The 21,943-nt window shown below is 50.7% G+C and overlaps 1 protein-coding gene across 1 annotated transcript in view; it reads right to left on the reverse strand.

Moving 5' to 3' along the window:
- LOC142473393 (calcium-binding protein 2-like) overlaps nucleotides 1-21,943 on the reverse strand; it is a 112,112-nt gene that overhangs the window by 58,900 nt on the left and 31,269 nt on the right. The window contains exon 5 of the mRNA XM_075580641.1: nucleotides 13,205-13,352. Coding sequence (XP_075436756.1) covers nucleotides 13,205-13,352 — 148 coding nt within the window. The remainder of the gene's footprint in view (nucleotides 1-13,204; nucleotides 13,353-21,943) is intronic.

The following is a 21,943-nucleotide window of genomic DNA, read 5'->3' on the forward strand; positions in this document are numbered from 1 at the left end:
GGCTCCCGTGATAGGGTGATATAGTGTTACTCTCACTGAGTATCCTGCACTCTCGCATGCATTACCTCTGGGCTCCCGTGATAGGGTGATATAGTGTTACTCTCACTGAGTATCCTGCACTCTCGCATGCATTACCTCTGGACTCCCGTGATAAGGTGATATAGTGTTACTCTCACTGAGTATCCTGCACTCTCACATGCATTACCTCTGGGCTCCCGTGATAGGGTGATATAGTGTTACTCTCACTGAGTATCCTGCACTCTCACATGCATTACCTCTGGGCTCCCGTGATAGGGTGATATAGTGTTACTCTCACTGAGTATCCTGCACTCTCACATGCATTACCTCTGGGCTCCCGTGATAGGGTGATATAGTGTTACTCTCACTGAGTATCCTGCACTCTCGCATGCATTACCTCTGGTCTCCCGTGATAGGGTGATATAGTGTTACTCTCACTGAGTATCCGGCACTCTCGCATGCATTACCTCGGTTCTCCCGTGATAGGGTGATATAGTGTTAATCTCACCGAGTATCCTGCACTCTCACATGCATTACCTCTGGGCTCCCGTGATAGGGTGATATAGTGTTACTCTCACTGAGTATCCTGCACTCTCGCATGCATTACCTCTGGGCTCCCGTGATAGGGTGATATAGTGTTACTCTCACTGAGTATCCTGCACTCTCACATGCATTACCCCTGGGCTCCCGTGATAGGGTGATATAGTGTTACTCTCACTGAGTATCCGGCACTCTCACATGCATTACCTCTGGGCTCCCGTGATAGGGCGATATAGTGTTACTCTCACTGAGTATCCTGCACTCTCACATGCATTACCTCTGGTTTCCCGTGATAGGGTGATATAGTGTTACTCTCACTGAGTATCCTGCACTCTCACATGCATTACCTCTTGGCTCCCGTGATAGGGTGATATAGTGTTACTCTCACTGAGTATCCTGCACTCTCACATGCATTACCTCTGGGCTCCCGTGATAGGGTGATATAGTGTTACTCTCACTGAGTATCCTGCACTCTCACATGCATTACCTCTGGGCTCCCGTGATAAGGTGATATAGTGTTACTCTCACTGAGTATCGGGCACTCTCACATGCATTACCTCTGGGCTCCCGTGATAGGGTGATATAGTGTCACTCTCACTGAGTATCCTGCACTCTCACATGCATTACCTCTGGGCTCCCGTGATAGGGTGATATAGTGTTACTCTCACTGAGTATCCTGCACTCTCGCATGCGTTACCTCTGGGCTCCCGTGATAGGGTGATATAGTGTCACTCTCACTGAGTATCCTGCACTCTCGCATGCATTACCTCTGGGCTCCCGTGATAGGGTGATATAGTGTTACTCTCACTGAGTATCCTGCACTCTCACATGCATTACCTCTGGGCTCCCGTGATAGGGTGATACTGTATAGTGTTACTCTCACTGAGTATCCTGCACTCTCACATGCATTACCTCTGGGCTCCCGTGATAGGGTGATATAGTGTTACTCTCACTGAGTATCCTGCACTCTCACATGCATTACCTCTGGGCTCCCGTGATAGGGTGATATAGTGTTACTCTCACTGAGTATCCTGCACTCTCACATGCATTACCTCTGGGCTCCCGTGATAGGGTGATATAGTGTTACTCTCACTGAGTATCCTGCACTCTCACATGTATTACCTCTGGTTTCCCGTGATAGGGTGATATAGTGTTACTCTCACTGAGTATCCTGCACTCTCACATGCATTACCTCTGGGCTCCCGTGATAGTGTGATATAGTGTTACTCTCACTGAGTATCCTGCACTCTCACATGCATTACCTCTTGGCTCCCGTGATAGGGTGATATAGTGTTACTCTCACTGAGTATCCTGCACTCTCGCATGCATTACCCCTGGTCTCCCGTGATAGGGTGATATAGTGTTACTCTCACCGAGTATCCTGCACTCTCACATGCATTACCTCTGGGCTCCCGTGATAGGGTGATATAGTGTTACTCTCACAGAGTATCCTGCACTCTCACATGCATTACCTCTGGGCTCCCGTGATAGGGTGATATAGTGTTACTCTCACTGAGTATCCTGCACTCTCGCATGCATTACCTCAGGGCTCCCGTGATAGGATGATATAGTGTTACTCTCACTGAGTATCCTGCACTCTCACATGCATTACCTCTGGTTTCCCGTGATAGGGTGATATAGTGTTACTCTCACTGAGTATCCTGCACTCTCACATGCATTACCTCTGGTTTCCCGTGATAGGGTGATATAGTGTTACTCTCACTGAGTATCCTGCACTCTCACATGCATTACCTCTGGTTTCCCGTGATAGGGTGATATAGTGTTACTCTCACTGAGTATCCTGCACTCTCACATGCATTACCTCTGGGCTCCCGTGATAGGGTGATATAGTGTTACTCTCACTGAGTATCCTGCACTCTCACATGCATTACCCCTGGTCTCCCGTGATAGGGTGATATAGTGTTACTCTCACTGAGTATCCTGCACTCTCACATGCATTACCTCGGGGCTCCCGTGATAGGGTGATATAGTGTTACTCTCACCGAGTATCCTGCACTCTCGCATGCATTACCTCGGGGCTCCCGTGATAGGGTGATATAGTGTTACTCTCACCGAGTATCCTGCACTCTCACATGCATTACCTCTGGGCTCCCGTGATAGGGTGATATAGTGTTACTCTCACTGAGTATCCTGCACTCTCACATGCATTACCCCTGGTCTCCCGTGATAGGGTGATATAGTGTTACTCTCACTGAGTATCCTGCACTCTCGCATGCATTACCTCTGGGCTCCCGTGATAGGGTGATATAGTGTTACTCTCACTGAGTATCCTGCACTCTCGCATGCATTACCTCTGGGCTCCCGTGATAGGGTGATATAGTGTTACTCTCACTGAGTATCCTGCACTCTCGCATGCATTACCTCTGGTCTCCCGTGATAGGGTGATATAGTGTTACTCTCACTGAGTATCCTGCACTCTCGCATGCATTACCTCTGGTCTCCCGTGATAGGGTGATATAGTGTTACTCTCACTGAGTATCCGGCACTCTCGCATGCATTACCTCGGTTCTCCCGTGATAGGGTGATATAGTGTTAATCTCACCGAGTATCCTGCACTCTCACATGCATTACCTCTGGGCTCCCGTGATAGGGTGATATAGTGTTAATCTCACCGAGTATCCTGCACTCTCACATGCATTACCTCTGGGCTCCCGTGATAGGGTGATATAGTGTTACTCTCACTGAGTATCCTGCACTCTCGCATGCATTACCTCTGGGCTCCCGTGATAGGGTGATATAGTGTTACTCTCACTGAGTATCCTGCACTCTCACATGCATTACCCCTGGGCTCCCGTGATAGGGTGATATAGTGTTACTCTCACTGAGTATCCTGCACTCTCGCATGCATTACCTCTGGGCTCCCGTGATAGGGTGATATAGTGTTACTCTCACTGAGTATCCTGCACTCTCACATGCATTACCTCTGGGCTCCCGTGATAGGGTGATATAGTGTTACTCTCACTGAGTATCCTGCACTCTCACATGCATTACCTCTGGGCTCCCGTGATAGGGTGATATAGTGTTACTCTCACTGAGTATCCTGCACTCTCACATGCATTACCTCTGGGCTCCCGTGATAGGGTGATATAGTGTTACTCTCACTGAGTATCCTGCACTCTCACATGCATTACCTCTGGGCTCCCGTGATAGGGTGATATAGTGTTACTCTCACTGAGTATCCTGCACTCTCACATGCATTACCTCGGGGCTCCCGTGATAGGGTGACATAGTGTTACTCTCACTGAGTATCCTGCACTCTCACATGCATTACCTCTGGGCTCCTGTGATAGGGTGACATAGTGTTACTCTCACTGAGTATCCTGCACTCTCACATGCATTACCTCTGGGCTCCCGTGATAGGGTGATATAGTGTTACTCTCACTGAGTATCCTGCACTCTCACATGCATTACCTCTGGGCTCCCGTGATAGGGTGATATAGTGTTACTCTCACTGAGTATCCTGCACTCTCACATGCATTACCTCTGGGCTCCCGTGATAGGGTGATATAGTGTTACTCTCACTGAGTATCCTGCACTCTCACATGCATTACCTCTGGGCTCCCGTGATAGGGTGATATAGTGTTACTCTCACTGAGTATCCGGCACTCTCACATGCATTACCTCTGGGCTCCCGTGATAGTGTGATATAGTGTTACTCTCACTGAGTATCCTGCACTCTTGCATGCATTACCTCAGGGCTCCCGTGATAGGGTGATATAGTGTTACTCTCACTGAGTATCCTGCACTCTCGCATGCATTACCTCTGGGCTCCCGTGATAGGGTGATATAGTGTTACTCTCACTGAGTATCCTGCACCCTCACATGCATTACCTCTGGGCTCCCGTGATAGGGTGATATAGTGTTACTCTCACTGAGTATCCTGCACTCTCACATGCATTACCTCTGGGCTCCCGTGATAGGGTGATATAGTGTTACTCTCACTGAGTATCCTGCACTCTCACATGCATTACCTCTGGGCTCCCGTGATAGGGTGACATAGTGTTACTCTCACTGAGTATCGGGCACTCTCACATGCATTACCTCTGGGCTCCCGTGATAGGGTGATACTGTATAGTGTTACTCTCACTGAGTATCCTGCACTCTCACATGCATTACCTCTGGGCTCCCGTGATAGGGTGATATAGTGTTACTCTCACTGAGTATCCTGCACTCTCACATGCATTACCTCTGGGCTCCCGTGATAGGGTGATATAGTGTTACTCTCACTGAGTATCCGGCACTCTCGCATGCATTACCTCGGTTCTCCCGTGATAGGGTGATATAGTGTTACTCTCACTGAGTATCCTGCACTCTCACATGCATTACCTCTGGGCTCCCGTGATAGGGTGATATAGTGTTACTCTCACTGAGTATCCTGCACTCTCGCATGCATTACCTCTGGTTTCCCGTGATAGGGTGATATAGTGTTACTCTCACTGAGTATCCTGCACTCTCACATGCATTACCTCGGGGCTCCCGTGATAGGGTGATATAGTGTTACTCTCACTGAGTTTCCTGCACTCTCACATGCATTACCTCTGGGCTCCCGTGATAGGGTGATATAGTGTTACTCTCACTGAGTATCCTGCACTCTCACATGCATTACCTCTGGGCTCCCGTGATAGGGTGATATAGTGTTACTCTCACTGAGTATCCTGCACTCTCACATGCATTACCTCTGGGCTCCCGTGATAGGGTGATATAGTGTTACTCTCACTGAGTATCCTGCACTCTCACATGCATTACCTCGGGGCTCCCGTGATAGGGTGACATAGTGTTACTCTCACTGAGTATCCTGCACTCTCACATGCATTACCTCTGGGCTCCCGTGATAGGGTGATATAGTGTTACTCTCACTGAGTATCCTGCACTCTCACATGCATTACCTCGGTTCTCCCGTGATAGGGTGATATAGTGTTACTCTCACGGAGTATCCTGCACTCTCGCATGCATTACCTCTGGGCTCCCGTGATAGGGTGATATAGTGTTACTCTCACTGAGTATCCTGCACTCTCACATGCATTACCTCTGGTTTCCCGTGATAGGGTGATATAGTGTTACTCTCACTGAGTATCCGGCACTCTCACATGCATTACCTCTGGGCTCCCGTGATAGGGTGATATAGTGTTACTCTCACTGAGTATCCTGCACTCTCGCATGCATTACCTCTGGGCTCCCGTGATAGGGTGATATAGTGTTACTCTCACTGAGTATCCTGCACTCTCGCATGCATTACCTCTGGGCTCCCGTGATAGGGTGATATAGTGTTACTCTCACTGAGTATCCTGCACTCTCGCATGCATTACCTCTGGGCTCCCGTGATAGGGTGATATAGTGTTACTCTCACTGAGTATCCTGCACTCTCGCATGCATTACCTCTGGGCTCCCGTGATAGGGTGATATAGTGTTACTCTCACTGAGTATCCTGCACTCTCGCATGCATTACCTCTGGGCTCCCGTGATAGGGTGATATAGTGTTACTCTCACTGAGTATCCTGCACTCTCGCATGCATTACCTCTGGGCTCCCGTGATAAGGTGATATAGTGTTACTCTCACTGAGTATCCTGCACTCTCACATGCATTACCTCTGGGCTCCCGTGATAGGGTGATATAGTGTTACTCTCACTGAGTATCCTGCACTCTCACATGCATTACCTCTGGGCTCCCGTGATAGGGTGATATAGTGTTACTCTCACTGAGTATCCTGCACTCTCGCATGCATTACCTCTGGGCTCCCGTGATAGGGTGATATAGTGTTACTCTCACTGAGTATCCTGCACTCTCACATGCATTACCTCTGGGCTCCCGTGATAGGGTGATATAGTGTTACTCTCACTGAGTATCCTGCACTCTCGCATGCATTACCTCTGGTCTCCCGTGATAGGGTGATATAGTGTTACTCTCACTGAGTATCCTGCACTCTCGCATGCATTACCTCTGGGCTCCCGTGATAGGGTGATATAGTGTTACTCTCACTGAGTATCCTGCACTCTCGCATGCATTACCTCTGGGCTCCCGTGATAGGGTGATATAGTGTTACTCTCACTGAGTATCCTGCACTCTCGCATGCATTACCTCGGGGCTCCCGTGATAGGGTGATATAGTGTTACTCTCACTGAGTATCCTGCACTCTCGCATGCGTTACCTCTGGGCTCCCGTGATAAGGTGACATAGTGTTACTCTCACCGAGTATCCTGCACTCTCACATGCATTACTTCAGGGCTCCCGTGATAGGGTGATATAGTGTTACTCTCACTGAGTATCCTGCACTCTCACATGCATTACCTCTGGTTTCCCGTGATAGGGTGATATAGTGTTACTCTCACTGAGTATCCTGCACTCTCACATGCATTACCTCAGGGCTCCCGTGATAGGGTGATATAGTGTTACTCTCACTGAGTATCCTGCACTCTCGCATGCATTACCTCTGGGCTCCCGTGATAGTGTGATATAGTGTTACTCTCACTGAGTATCCTGCACTCTCACATGCATTACCTCTGGGCTCCCGTGATAAGGTGATATAGTGTTACTCTCACCGAGTATCCTACACTCTCGCATGCATTACCTCTGGGCTCCCGTGATAAGGTGATATAGTGTTACTCTCACCGAGTATCCTGCACTCTCACATGCATTACCTCTGGGCTCCCGTGATAAGGTGATATAGTGTTACTCTCACTGAGTATCCTGCACTCTCACATGCGTTACCTCTGGGCTCCCGTGATAGGGTGATATAGTGTTACTCTCACTGAGTATCCTGCACTCTCACATGCATTACCTCTGGGCTCCCGTGATATGGTGATATAGTGTTACTCTCACTGAGTATCCTGCACTCTCACATGCATTACCTCTGGGCTCCCGTGATAGGGTGATATAGTGTTACTCTCACTGAGTATCCTGCACTCTCACATGCATTACCTCGGGGCTCCCGTGATAGGGTGACATAGTGTTACTCTCACTGAGTATCCTGCACTCTCACATGCATTACCTCTGGGCTCCTGTGATAGGGTGACATAGTGTTACTCTCACTGAGTATCCTGCACTCTCACATGCATTACCTCTGGGCTCCCGTGATAGGGTGATATAGTGTTACTCTCACTGAGTATCCTGCACTCTCACATGCATTACCTCTGGGCTCCCGTGATAGGGTGATATAGTGTTACTCTCACTGAGTATCCTGCACTCTCACATGCATTACCTCTGGGCTCCCGTGATAGGGTGATATAGTGTTACTCTCACTGAGTATCCTGCACTCTCACATGCATTACCTCTGGGCTCCCGTGATAGGGTGATATAGTGTTACTCTCACTGAGTATCCGGCACTCTCACATGCATTACCTCTGGGCTCCCGTGATAGTGTGATATAGTGTTACTCTCACTGAGTATCCTGCACTCTTGCATGCATTACCTCAGGGCTCCCGTGATAGGGTGATATAGTGTTACTCTCACTGAGTATCCTGCACTCTCGCATGCATTACCTCTGGGCTCCCGTGATAGGGTGATATAGTGTTACTCTCACTGAGTATCCTGCACCCTCACATGCATTACCTCTGGGCTCCCGTGATAGGGTGATATAGTGTTACTCTCACTGAGTATCCTGCACTCTCACATGCATTACCTCTGGGCTCCCGTGATAGGGTGATATAGTGTTACTCTCACTGAGTATCCTGCACTCTCACATGCATTACCTCTGGGCTCCCGTGATAGGGTGACATAGTGTTACTCTCACTGAGTATCGGGCACTCTCACATGCATTACCTCTGGGCTCCCGTGATAGGGTGATACTGTATAGTGTTACTCTCACTGAGTATCCTGCACTCTCACATGCATTACCTCTGGGCTCCCGTGATAGGGTGATATAGTGTTACTCTCACTGAGTATCCTGCACTCTCACATGCATTACCTCTGGGCTCCCGTGATAGGGTGATATAGTGTTACTCTCACTGAGTATCCGGCACTCTCGCATGCATTACCTCGGTTCTCCCGTGATAGGGTGATATAGTGTTACTCTCACTGAGTATCCTGCACTCTCACATGCATTACCTCTGGGCTCCCGTGATAGGGTGATATAGTGTTACTCTCACTGAGTATCCTGCACTCTCGCATGCATTACCTCTGGTTTCCCGTGATAGGGTGATATAGTGTTACTCTCACTGAGTATCCTGCACTCTCACATGCATTACCTCGGGGCTCCCGTGATAGGGTGATATAGTGTTACTCTCACTGAGTTTCCTGCACTCTCACATGCATTACCTCTGGGCTCCCGTGATAGGGTGATATAGTGTTACTCTCACTGAGTATCCTGCACTCTCACATGCATTACCTCTGGGCTCCCGTGATAGGGTGATATAGTGTTACTCTCACTGAGTATCCTGCACTCTCACATGCATTACCTCTGGGCTCCCGTGATAGGGTGATATAGTGTTACTCTCACTGAGTATCCTGCACTCTCACATGCATTACCTCGGGGCTCCCGTGATAGGGTGACATAGTGTTACTCTCACTGAGTATCCTGCACTCTCACATGCATTACCTCTGGGCTCCCGTGATAGGGTGATATAGTGTTACTCTCACTGAGTATCCTGCACTCTCACATGCATTACCTCGGTTCTCCCGTGATAGGGTGATATAGTGTTACTCTCACGGAGTATCCTGCACTCTCGCATGCATTACCTCTGGGCTCCCGTGATAGGGTGATATAGTGTTACTCTCACTGAGTATCCTGCACTCTCACATGCATTACCTCTGGTTTCCCGTGATAGGGTGATATAGTGTTACTCTCACTGAGTATCCGGCACTCTCACATGCATTACCTCTGGGCTCCCGTGATAGGGTGATATAGTGTTACTCTCACTGAGTATCCTGCACTCTCGCATGCATTACCTCTGGGCTCCCGTGATAGGGTGATATAGTGTTACTCTCACTGAGTATCCTGCACTCTCGCATGCATTACCTCTGGGCTCCCGTGATAGGGTGATATAGTGTTACTCTCACTGAGTATCCTGCACTCTCGCATGCATTACCTCTGGGCTCCCGTGATAGGGTGATATAGTGTTACTCTCACTGAGTATCCTGCACTCTCGCATGCATTACCTCTGGGCTCCCGTGATAGGGTGATATAGTGTTACTCTCACTGAGTATCCTGCACTCTCGCATGCATTACCTCTGGGCTCCCGTGATAGGGTGATATAGTGTTACTCTCACTGAGTATCCTGCACTCTCGCATGCATTACCTCTGGGCTCCCGTGATAAGGTGATATAGTGTTACTCTCACTGAGTATCCTGCACTCTCACATGCATTACCTCTGGGCTCCCGTGATAGGGTGATATAGTGTTACTCTCACTGAGTATCCTGCACTCTCACATGCATTACCTCTGGGCTCCCGTGATAGGGTGATATAGTGTTACTCTCACTGAGTATCCTGCACTCTCGCATGCATTACCTCTGGGCTCCCGTGATAGGGTGATATAGTGTTACTCTCACTGAGTATCCTGCACTCTCACATGCATTACCTCTGGGCTCCCGTGATAGGGTGATATAGTGTTACTCTCACTGAGTATCCTGCACTCTCGCATGCATTACCTCTGGTCTCCCGTGATAGGGTGATATAGTGTTACTCTCACTGAGTATCCTGCACTCTCGCATGCATTACCTCTGGGCTCCCGTGATAGGGTGATATAGTGTTACTCTCACTGAGTATCCTGCACTCTCGCATGCATTACCTCTGGGCTCCCGTGATAGGGTGATATAGTGTTACTCTCACTGAGTATCCTGCACTCTCGCATGCATTACCTCGGGGCTCCCGTGATAGGGTGATATAGTGTTACTCTCACTGAGTATCCTGCACTCTCGCATGCGTTACCTCTGGGCTCCCGTGATAAGGTGACATAGTGTTACTCTCACCGAGTATCCTGCACTCTCACATGCATTACTTCAGGGCTCCCGTGATAGGGTGATATAGTGTTACTCTCACTGAGTATCCTGCACTCTCACATGCATTACCTCTGGTTTCCCGTGATAGGGTGATATAGTGTTACTCTCACTGAGTATCCTGCACTCTCACATGCATTACCTCAGGGCTCCCGTGATAGGGTGATATAGTGTTACTCTCACTGAGTATCCTGCACTCTCGCATGCATTACCTCTGGGCTCCCGTGATAGTGTGATATAGTGTTACTCTCACTGAGTATCCTGCACTCTCACATGCATTACCTCTGGGCTCCCGTGATAAGGTGATATAGTGTTACTCTCACCGAGTATCCTACACTCTCGCATGCATTACCTCTGGGCTCCCGTGATAAGGTGATATAGTGTTACTCTCACCGAGTATCCTGCACTCTCACATGCATTACCTCTGGGCTCCCGTGATAAGGTGATATAGTGTTACTCTCACTGAGTATCCTGCACTCTCACATGCGTTACCTCTGGGCTCCCGTGATAGGGTGATATAGTGTTACTCTCACTGAGTATCCTGCACTCTCACATGCATTACCTCTGGGCTCCCGTGATATGGTGATATAGTGTTACTCTCACTGAGTATCCTGCACTCTCACATGCATTACCTCTGGGCTCCCGTGATAAGGTGATATAGTGTTACTCTCACTGAGTATCCTGCACTCTCACATGCGTTACCTCTGGGCTCCCGTGATAAGGTGATATAGTGTTACTCTCACTGAGTATCCTGCACTCTCACATGCATTACCTCTGGGCTCCCGTGATAGGGTGATATAGTGTTACTCTCACTGAGTATCCTGCACTCTCACATGCATTACCTCTGGGCTCCCGTGATAGGGTGATATAGTGTTACTCTCACTGAGTATCCTGCACTCTCGCATGCATTACCTCTGGGCTCCCGTGATAGGGTGATATAGTGTTACTCTCACTGAGTATCCTGCACTCTCACATGCATTACCTCTGGGCTCCCGTGATAGGGTGATATAGTGTTACTCTCACTGAGTATCCTGCACTCTCGCATGCATTACCTCTGGTCTCCCGTGATAGGGTGATATAGTGTTACTCTCACTGAGTATCCTGCACTCTCACATGCATTACCTCTGGGCTCCCGTGATAGGGTGATATAGTGTTACTCTCACTGAGTATCCTGCACTCTCGCATGCATTACCTCTGGGCTCCCGTGATAGGGTGATATAGTGTTACTCTCACTGAGTATCCTGCACTCTCACATGCATTACCTCGGGGCTCCCGTGATAGGGTGATATAGTGTTACTCTCACTGAGTATCCTGCACTCTCGCATGCGTTACCTCTGGGCTCCCGTGATAAGGTGACATAGTGTTACTCTCACCGAGTATCCTGCACTCTCACATGCATTACTTCAGGGCTCCCGTGATAGGGTGATATAGTGTTACTCTCACTGAGTATCCTGCACTCTCACATGCATTACCTCTGGTTTCCCGTGATAGGGTGATATAGTGTTACTCTCACTGAGTATCCTGCACTCTCACATGCATTACCTCAGGGCTCCCGTGATAGGGTGATATAGTGTTACTCTCACTGAGTATCCTGCACTCTCGCATGCATTACCTCTGGGCTCCCGTGATAGTGTGATATAGTGTTACTCTCACTGAGTATCCTGCACTCTCACATGCATTACCTCTGGGCTCCCGTGATAAGGTGATATAGTGTTACTCTCACCGAGTATCCTGCACTCTCGCATGCATTACCTCTGGGCTCCCGTGATAAGGTGATATAGTGTTACTCTCACCGAGTATCCTGCACTCTCACATGCATTACCTCTGGGCTCCCGTGATAAGGTGATATAGTGTTACTCTCACTGAGTATCCTGCACTCTCACATGCGTTACCTCTGGGCTCCCGTGATAGGGTGATATAGTGTTACTCTCACTGAGTATCCTGCACTCTCACATGCATTACCTCTGGGCTCCCGTGATATGGTGATATAGTGTTACTCTCACTGAGTATCCTGCACTCTCACATGCATTACCTCTGGGCTCCCGTGATAAGGTGATATAGTGTTACTCTCACTGAGTATCCTGCACTCTCACATGCGTTACCTCTGGGCTCCCGTGATAGGGTGATATAGTGTTACTCTCACTGAGTATCCTGCACTCTCACATGCATTACCTCTGGGCTCCCGTGATAGGGTGATATAGTGTTACTCTCACTGAGTATCCTGCACTCTCACATGCATTACCTCTGGGCTCCCGTGATAGTGTGATATAGTGTTACTCTCACTGAGTATCCTGCACTCTCGCATGCGTTACCTCTGGGCTCCCGTGATAGGGTGATATAGTGTTACTCTCACTGAGTATCCTGCACTCTCACATGCATTACCTCTGGGCTCCCGTGATAGGGTGACATAGTGTTACTCTCACTGAGTATCCTGCACTCTCACATGCATTACCTCGGGGCTCCTGTGATAGGGTGATATAGTGTTACTCTCACTGAGTATCCTGCACTCTCACATGCATTACCTCGGGGCTCCTGTGATAGGGTGATATAGTGTTACTCTCACTGAGTATCCTGCACTCTCACATGCATTACCTGGGGGATGCTCAGTGCTGTCTCGCACATTAAGTCTTCCCTGTAACACCGCGTATCCTGCACTCTCTTACACCCCACACACACTGTCTCGAACACTCTCTTACCATCAAAGTCGACCTTCCCGTCTCCGTTCAGATCCACGTCGTGAATAATCTCCTGAACTTCGCTCGGATTCAGGGGCTCGCCCAGGAAGCTGTGCGCCGCGTCTCGCAGCTCGAGGTCACTGATATGCCCGTCCCCGTTCACATCAAACTGAGAGAGAGCGGAGAGAGCGTCACACCCAGAGAGACCGTCACACCCAGAGAGACCGTCACACCCAGAGAGACCGTTCCAACCAGAGAGACCGTCACACCCAGAGAGACCGTTCCACCCAGAGAGACCGTCACCTTTCACATCAAACTGAGAGAGCGCGGAGAGAGAGCGTCACACCCAGAGAGGCCGTCACACCCAGAGAGACCGTTCCACCCAGAGAGACCGTTCCACCCAGAGAGACCGTTCCACCCAAAGAGACCGTTCCACCCAGAGAGACCATCACACCCAGAGAGACCGTCACACCCAGAGAGACCGTCACCGTTCACATCAAACTGAGAGAGAGCAGAGAGAGCGTCACACCCAGAGAGACCGTCACACCCAGAGAGACCGTCACACCCAGAGAGACCGTTCCACCCAGAGAGACCGTCCCACCCAGAGAGACCGTCACACCCAGAGAGACCGTTCCACCCAGAGAGACCGTTCCACCCAGAGAGACCGTTCCACCCAGAGAGACCGTTCCACCCAAAGAGACCGTTCCACCCAGAGAGACCATCACACCCAGAGAGACCGTCACCGTTCACATCAAACTGAGAGAGAGCGGAGAGAGCGTCACACCCAGAGAGACCGTCACACCCAGAGAGACCGTCACACCCAGAGAGACCGTTCCACCCAGAGAGACCGTCACACCCAGAGAGACCGTCACACCCAGAGAGACCGTCACACACAAACAGACCATCACACCCAGAGAGACCGTCACACCCAGAGAGACCGTCACACCCATAGAGACCGTCACACCCAGAGAGACTGTCATGGAACAAGAATCACATTCCTGCCCGACCCCCCTTCTGCTTGTCAGCTCCTTAAGTTCAGCTGCAGGCATTGGCTCCACATACACACACTGTGCCTGTGTAACATGCAACAATGTTGCATTTTCTGCCTCTGAGCACATAATCAGTGAACTGCTACTGCAGCTTCTCCAGTCCTCCCAGTTAATGGACTTTCCCATGTTCTCCCCTGTCTTTTGCTGACAGTTAGTGCAGTCCCACTCAACCTTTAGTGTGACCCCTGCCCCTCACTTCCTTTTCCACCCTAGATTACAGTGAGTACAGACTTGTCTGAATCCACCCCTGGTAAGGCCTTTCTCTCTTACCATAGTCCAACCTCATAGAAGCACCCCACATAGAGAAGCACTCTCTGCCTACACTACACCCACAAGTTCCTGTGTTTTCTAATCCAGCAATAAAATTAAGAAAGACATTAAGGACTTGTCATGCTTTGGAAGAGGGAGGACATGAGTTGAGCTTACTGGAACTAATCATACATCATTCGTGACCCTGGTTCCAGGAAAGTAAGAGAGAGACCGTGTATTAGAGGTCTACGCAGAAGCTATCACTCACAGCCTTCATGCTACAAAGGTGCAGCTCTACACAGCTATACAGCAAACTGCTACAGCTTTCTGCAAAAACAAGCAGCAGTTTAAACAGAACAGTAAAACAAAAACCTGTGTTAGGGAATCACACAGGGGCTACTACTCAAAGACTTTATGCTAAACAGAATAGTCTCTGCACCCCAGGACAAGCAGCAGCTTCACTCTGCCAGACAGGGCAGCAAGCTTTATACAGCAAACTGCACACAGCCTGCAACCTTACAGATAAGCAAGCAGCTTACACTGCACAAGCAACCCTGCACACAAGGCAGCAGCTTTGCAAACAGACTGTACACACAAACCTAATTGCCTTTTTCTCTGTCTGAGTCCACCCGCTGCTCGGCCCCACAGTGAGGAGCCAACGGACACCTGTAAGTACAGCTACCCCAACGCTGCACGCTGCAGGACACCGCTCGGCACCATCTGAGACAGACGCCCTACGCTGATAAGGTAAAAGACCGCACGCCACACGCACTGGCAAAAGGCCTACACACACCAACAGCATGGCAGAACTCAGAGCCTCACCAGACATCACGCAGGAAAGCGATCTCTCAGATACAGAGACCGCTGCGCATCTGCAACAGGCGCAGGCAGGCGCAAGGCCCAAACGGACAGTCACACTGACACAAAAGGGCCGCGAAAAATATGAGAGCGACATTGAAGCGCACCGCGCTAAATTAGAGTTGGCCTGGGAAACAACCGCATTGGAGTTACGCAATGTCGTTAGTATTGGCGATAATGCACAACAGCTCGCGCAGGCAATTATTCAAATAAAGTCTGATCACTCGTGCTACCAAGGGCTGTCAGAAACATACATCACCTACTTGACCAGAACCAACACCGGCGAAAGCCTGCAAGAAAGAGACTTACAAAATAACATTGATCTTGCACGTGACAGCCGCGTGCGGGCCGCCATCACAGACGCTCAAAGCGTGAGAAAAGAGCTCCTCCTGGAGACTGCATCGCAGCGCTCAAGCATATCCAGGCACTCATCTAGATCAGCAAGATCAGCGCAGTCTAACGCGTCCAGCGCAAGCACAAACGCTACCAAGGCGAGAGCCGCTGCAGAGGCCGCACGTGCCCGGGCCGAATATGGTCGGAGAGAGGCAGCCGTAAGGGCAGAAAAGGCGCGCATAGAAGAGGAGGAGCAGGTCGCCGCCGCCGCCTCCGCTGCCAATGCCGCCGCCGCCGCTGCTACCACCGCCACTGCCAATGCACGTAGAAAGGCCGAATTAGACGCGGATCTAGAGGCTCTAAGCAAAGAAGAAGACGCCGCTGCCGCCATAGCCCAAGCCGAAGTCCTAGAAGCAGCTGCGAGACAGGACGGCGGGGAGCTACCCTACAGACGGATAGCCTCAGAGGATCCAGCCCAACGCACTGAAGACTATGTAAGGAGCCTCTCCAGTGTAAACACCAGCGCACCATCCCAACACGGATGGAGCAACTCCACAGACAACGAAGACTTGCCAGGCCCACGAGGAGAAGATGCTGCTCCTGCAATGGTACATGCTGCCTGGGATAGCCACAGCCACAAGAGTGATCCACACGCCAGCGCGCACACGGATGCACCACAACAGGCTCGCAATCCAGGTACACCCACGCGGAAGAAAACAGCCCCTCACACTGGCCAGCAGCCATCACGCATCCACGCCAAGGAAGAGGCGACCGCACAGACCGTCCCAGCAACTACCTCAGAACGGGGCAAACGCGCCGACGTCTCAGGTCTGACAGACATAGCCAAGTACATGATCCGGCACGACTTGGTGCACGCAGGACTCATCAGCTTCGACGACCGCCCTGAGAACTACCGGACGTGGAAGTTCACGTTCAAAGATGCAATCGACAGCTTGGACTTCTCAGCAAGGGAAGAGCTCAACCTGTTAGTCAAGTTCCTGGGGAACGTATCCAGGGAGCAAGCGCAGAGACTTCGGACGGCAAACGCACATCAACCCCAAGTAGGTCTGGACCTAGTGTGGGAAAGGCTAGAAGAGACCTATGGCAGCCCTGAAGCAGTCGAGGATTCACTCTTCAAAAGAATCGAGAGCTTCCCCAAGATCACGAATAAAGACTACTCGAAGTTATGGGATCTTGGAGACCTGCTGCAAGAACTGGAGTTCGCAAGGAAAGACCATTCTTTAATAGGTCTCAACGCCCTAGATTCAGCTCGTGGAGTGAGACCCATCCTGGAGAAGCTACCCTTCAACCTCCAAGAAAGGTGGCTTTCACAAGGCTCCAAATACAAAAGGGAGAAGCAAGTCGTCTTCCCCCCATTCTCATTCTTCGTGAGCTTCATCCGCGAAGCGGCAAGGACAAGAAACGATCCCAGTTTCATCTTAGGTGCGCAAACCACATACAGTGCGAGCAGCCTGAAGAACGAGAGACCAGCGACGAGATATGGTAACCCCCAAACACCCGTCTCGGCCCGCAGGACGGACGTGCCTCCCACGACCCAAACTACTCCCGATCAGTCAGTCGCCGGAGACAAGGAACCAAGGGACCCAAACAGGGAATGTCCCATACACAAGAAGCCACACCCACTCAACAAGTGCTTTGGGTTCAGGATGAAGTCCCTAGAGGAACGCAAGAGGTTACTTGGAGAATTCGGAGTCTGTTTCAAGTGCTGCGGTTCCACTACCCATCTAGCCAGGGACTGTAAGGAAGAGATCAAATGCACAGTGTGCGAGAGTGACAAGCACGTGACAGCGTTACACCCAGAGGCGATGACACTCCACCAACTCAAGAACCCATCCTCCATAGCGGAGCATGGCGGGGAGAAAGAAGAAGGAGAGTCAACATCCGTCACATCTCAGCGCACTGAAGTTTGCGGAAAAGAAGGTGACAAAATGTCCTGCTCCAAAATATGCCTTGTCGCAGTGCACCCCCAGGGACAACCTGAGAAGGCTATTCGGATGTACGCAATCCTCGACGACCAGAGCAACCGATCACTGGTCAGGTCAGAGTTCTTCGACATGTTTAACATACAAGATGGTGCTTCTCCTTACACTCTCAGAACGTGCGCAGGGCAAATGGAGACCACAGGGAGAAGAGTGAATGGCTACACCATATGCTCAATAGACGGCAAAGTGAACATGCCCCTTCCCACACTCATCGAGTGCAACCACATGGCCACAAACAGGGACGAGATACCCACACCAGACGTGGCACTCCATTACCCCCACCTCAAAGGAATAGCCAACCACATCCGGCCGGTGGAACAAGACGCCAAGATCCTGCTGCTGCTCGGTAGGGACATCATGAGAGTACATAAAGTCCGTAAACAGCACAACGGACCCCACAACGCGCCATACGCCCAAAGACTCGACCTAGGATGGGTGATAGTGGGCAACTCGTGCACTAACAAAGAGCACGGGCAAGACTACGTCGATGCCCGCAGAAAGGAGGTGACAGAATGTGGACACACATCTCTCTCTGAACCATGTCTTGGCCATCTCCAAGTGACCGAAGGGCCAAGTGAAGAGGAAAGACAAGGTCATACCCCTGAGACCAACAAAGACATCCTCACGCCGATGGGATGCGACAATGGCTTAGGATGCTCAGCAGTCCAGACAGCCAAGGATGATGAGTCGACTCCACCGAAGGAAGAGAGGAACCTCCCAAAGGTGACCGACAAAGGGATCGTCCTAAAAACAACAAACAATCAGACAATACTCCCGCGAGCAAGGGCACAATTAAGACGTACAGTTGTTCCTCTCCACAGAGTATCAAGCAACAGAGCAACCAATTGCCACGGCTGGCATAGCCGCAAAAGATTGCGCCCCACAGGCGAAGCCACAGTGTCAAAAGGACTGTTCGTTCAAACACGTAAGAGGGGACAATTGCAGAGACATTTCCCAAAAGGATTTACAAGGACAAAAGAGACTGTTCTTCGTCATGTCCAGGGAGAAAACAACCTCCCGATGGCAGTCAACAAAGAAACACAAAAGCGTTTCACCAAACTACGCGGAGATGTTCTCGTGCAAGAGAAATGTACCGATGAACTACGGTGCACAGCGTTCCAGACAACAAGGAACGATGACAAACAAACACCCTCGAGGGAAGATAGAGGATTCCCGAGGTTAACTGTCAAGGAGCTCTCTAAAGACGGACTAAGCAGTCGGGTGACTCCGCTACCATTCCGTTCACCAAGGAGGCGCTTCCCAAACAATGGAGAACATACCATCTCTAGGTTCACCTCGCACCTCTGCGGCCCACAAAGGGAACCAGAGACCAAAAATAACTTTGTGGTCTTCATCCAGAAGATATTCTTTACCGGCCACGCAAAGTCAGCACCTCTAATGGAGGAAGGCAAAGAATGTCGGTACCTCCAATCACCTGGGGCCTACCACCCTCCGGTACCCGATCAAATCCGGGTAATGTTCAACCCCAGCGCTCAGCTTCAGGGAGTCTCCCTGAACGACGCCCCCTTTACTGGACTACATTCGACGACCAGTCTTCCAGGGACAGTAATCCGCTTCCGCGAGGAACCAAAAGCCATCTCCTCCCGCCAAACGCCAGGTGATAGAGCAACAGGCTGCCACGGCTGGTATACCTACAAGGGGATACACTCTGTGGGTGAAACTACAGAGACAAAAGGACTGTTCTCTCACAAGACTAAAAGGAAACAGTGCCAGAGACTTTTATACAAAGACATTGTGGTGCAACCAGCAAACCTGGAGCTGTGCATCCACCCTGCATCCTTTGCCAAAGAACCTTGGCCAAGGGACCTTGATACCAGTGATACCGGCCGGTGTCACATCGCTATGTGGACATGGACTCTTGCATTGTTTGAGAATGTGATGTTATCTTTGTTATGCATTGCACATATGTTCCACATATTCCAGTTATATAGTGGTATCTCCAGATACCAGACGGGGAGTGTCATGGAACAAGAATCACATTCCTGCCCGACCCCCCTTCTGCTTGTCAGCTCCTTAAGTTCAGCTGCAGGCATTGGCTCCACATACACACACTGTGCCTGTGTAACATGCAACAATGTTGCATTTTCTGCCTCTGAGCACATAATCAGTGAACTGCTACTGCAGCTTCTCCAGTCCTCCCAGTTAATGGACTTTCCCATGTTCTCCCCTGTCTTTTGCTGACAGTTAGTGCAGTCCCACTCAACCTTTAGTGTGACCCCTGCCCCTCACTTTCTTTTCCACCCCAGATTACAGTGAGTACAGACCTGTCTGCATCCACCCCTGGTAAGGCCTTTCTCTCTTACCATAGTCCAACCTCATAGAAGCATCCCACATAGAGAAGCACTCTCTGCCCACATAGAGAAGCGCTCTCTGCCCACACATAGAGAAGCCCTCTCTGCCCACACATAGAGAAGCACTCTCTGCCTACACATAGAGAAGCGCTCTCTGCCCACACATAGAGAAGCGCTCTCTGCCCACACATAGAGAAGCACTCTCTGCCCACACATAGAGAAGCACTCTCTGCCTACACTACACCCACAAGTTCCTGTGTTTTCTACTCCAGCAATAAAATTAAGAAAGACATTAAGGACTTGTCATGCTTTGGAAGAGGGAGGACATGAGTTGAGCTTACTGGAACTAATCATACATCATTCGTGACCCTGGTTCCAGGAAAGAGACCGTTCCACCCAGAGAGACCGTCACACCCAGAGAGACCATCACCATTCACATCAAACTGAGAGAGAGCGGAGAGAGCGTCACACCCAGAGAGACCGTCCCCGTTCACATCAAACTGAGAGAGAGCGGAGAGAGCGTCACACTCAGAGAGACCATCACACCCATAGAGACCGTCACACCCAGAGAGACCGTTCCACCCAGAGAGACCGTCACACCCAGAGAGACCATCACCGTTCACATCAAACTGAGAGAGAGCGGAGAGAGCGTCACATCCAGAGAGACCGTCACACCCAGAGAGACCGTCACCGTTCACATCAAACTGAGAGAGAGCGGAGAGAGACCGTCACACCCAGAGAGACCGTCACTGTTCACATCAAACTGAGAGAGAGCGGAGAGAGAGCGTCACACCCAGAGAGACCGTCACACCCAGAGAGACCGTCACACCCAGAGAGACCGTTCCACCCAGAGAGACCGTTCCACCCAGAGAGACCATCACCGTTCACATCAAACTGAGAGAGAGCGGAGAGAGACCGTCACACCCAGAGAGACCGTCACACCCAGAGAGACCGTTCCACCCAGAGAGACCGTTCCACCCAGAGAGACCGTTCCACCCAGAGAGACCGTTCCACCCAGAGAGACCATCACCGTTCACATCAAACTGAGAGAGAGCGGAGAGAGACCGTCACACCTAGAGAGACCGTCACCGTTCACATCAAATTGAGAGAGAGCGGAGAGAGACCGTCACACCCAGAGAGACCGTCACACCCAGAGAGACCGTCACCGTTCACATAAAACTGAGAGAGAGCGGAGAGAGACCGTCACACCCAGAGAGACCGTTCCACCCAGAGAGACCATCACCGTTCACATCAAACTGAGAGAGAGCGGAGAGAGACCGTCACACCCAGAGAGACCGTCACCGTTCACATCAAACTGAGAGAGAGCGGAGAGAGAGCGTCACACCCAGAGAGACCGTCACATCCAGAGAGACCATCACCGTTCACATCAAACTGAGAGAGAGCGGAGAGAGAGCGTCACACCCAGAGAGACCATCACACCCAGAGAGACCGTCACACCCAGAGAGACCGTCACACCCAGAGAGACCATCACCGTTCACATCAAACTGAGAGAGAGCGGAGAGAGAGCGTCACATCCAGAGAGACCGTCACACCCAGAGAGACCGTCACCGTTCACATCAAACAGAGAGAGCGGAGAGAGAGCGTCACACCCAGAGAGACCATCACCGTTCACATCAAACTGAGAGAGAGCGGAGAGAGACCGTCGCACCCAGAGAGACCGTCACCGTTCACATCAAACTGAGAGAGAGCGGAGAGAGAGCGTCACATCCAGAGAGACCGTCACTGTTCACATCAAACTGAGAGAGAGCGGAGAGAGCGTCACACCCAGAGAGACCGTCACCGTTCACATCAAACTGAGAGAGAGCGGAGAGAGACCGTCGCACCCAGAGAGACCGTCACCGTTCACATCAAACTGAGAGAGAGCGGAGAGAGAGCGTCACATCCAGAGAGACCGTCACCGTTCACATCAAACTGAGAGAGAGCGGAGAGAGAGCG

Source organism: Ascaphus truei (assembly GCF_040206685.1).
Source record: "Ascaphus truei isolate aAscTru1 chromosome 8 unlocalized genomic scaffold, aAscTru1.hap1 SUPER_8_unloc_1, whole genome shotgun sequence".
NCBI lineage: Eukaryota > Metazoa > Chordata > Amphibia > Anura > Ascaphidae > Ascaphus > Ascaphus truei.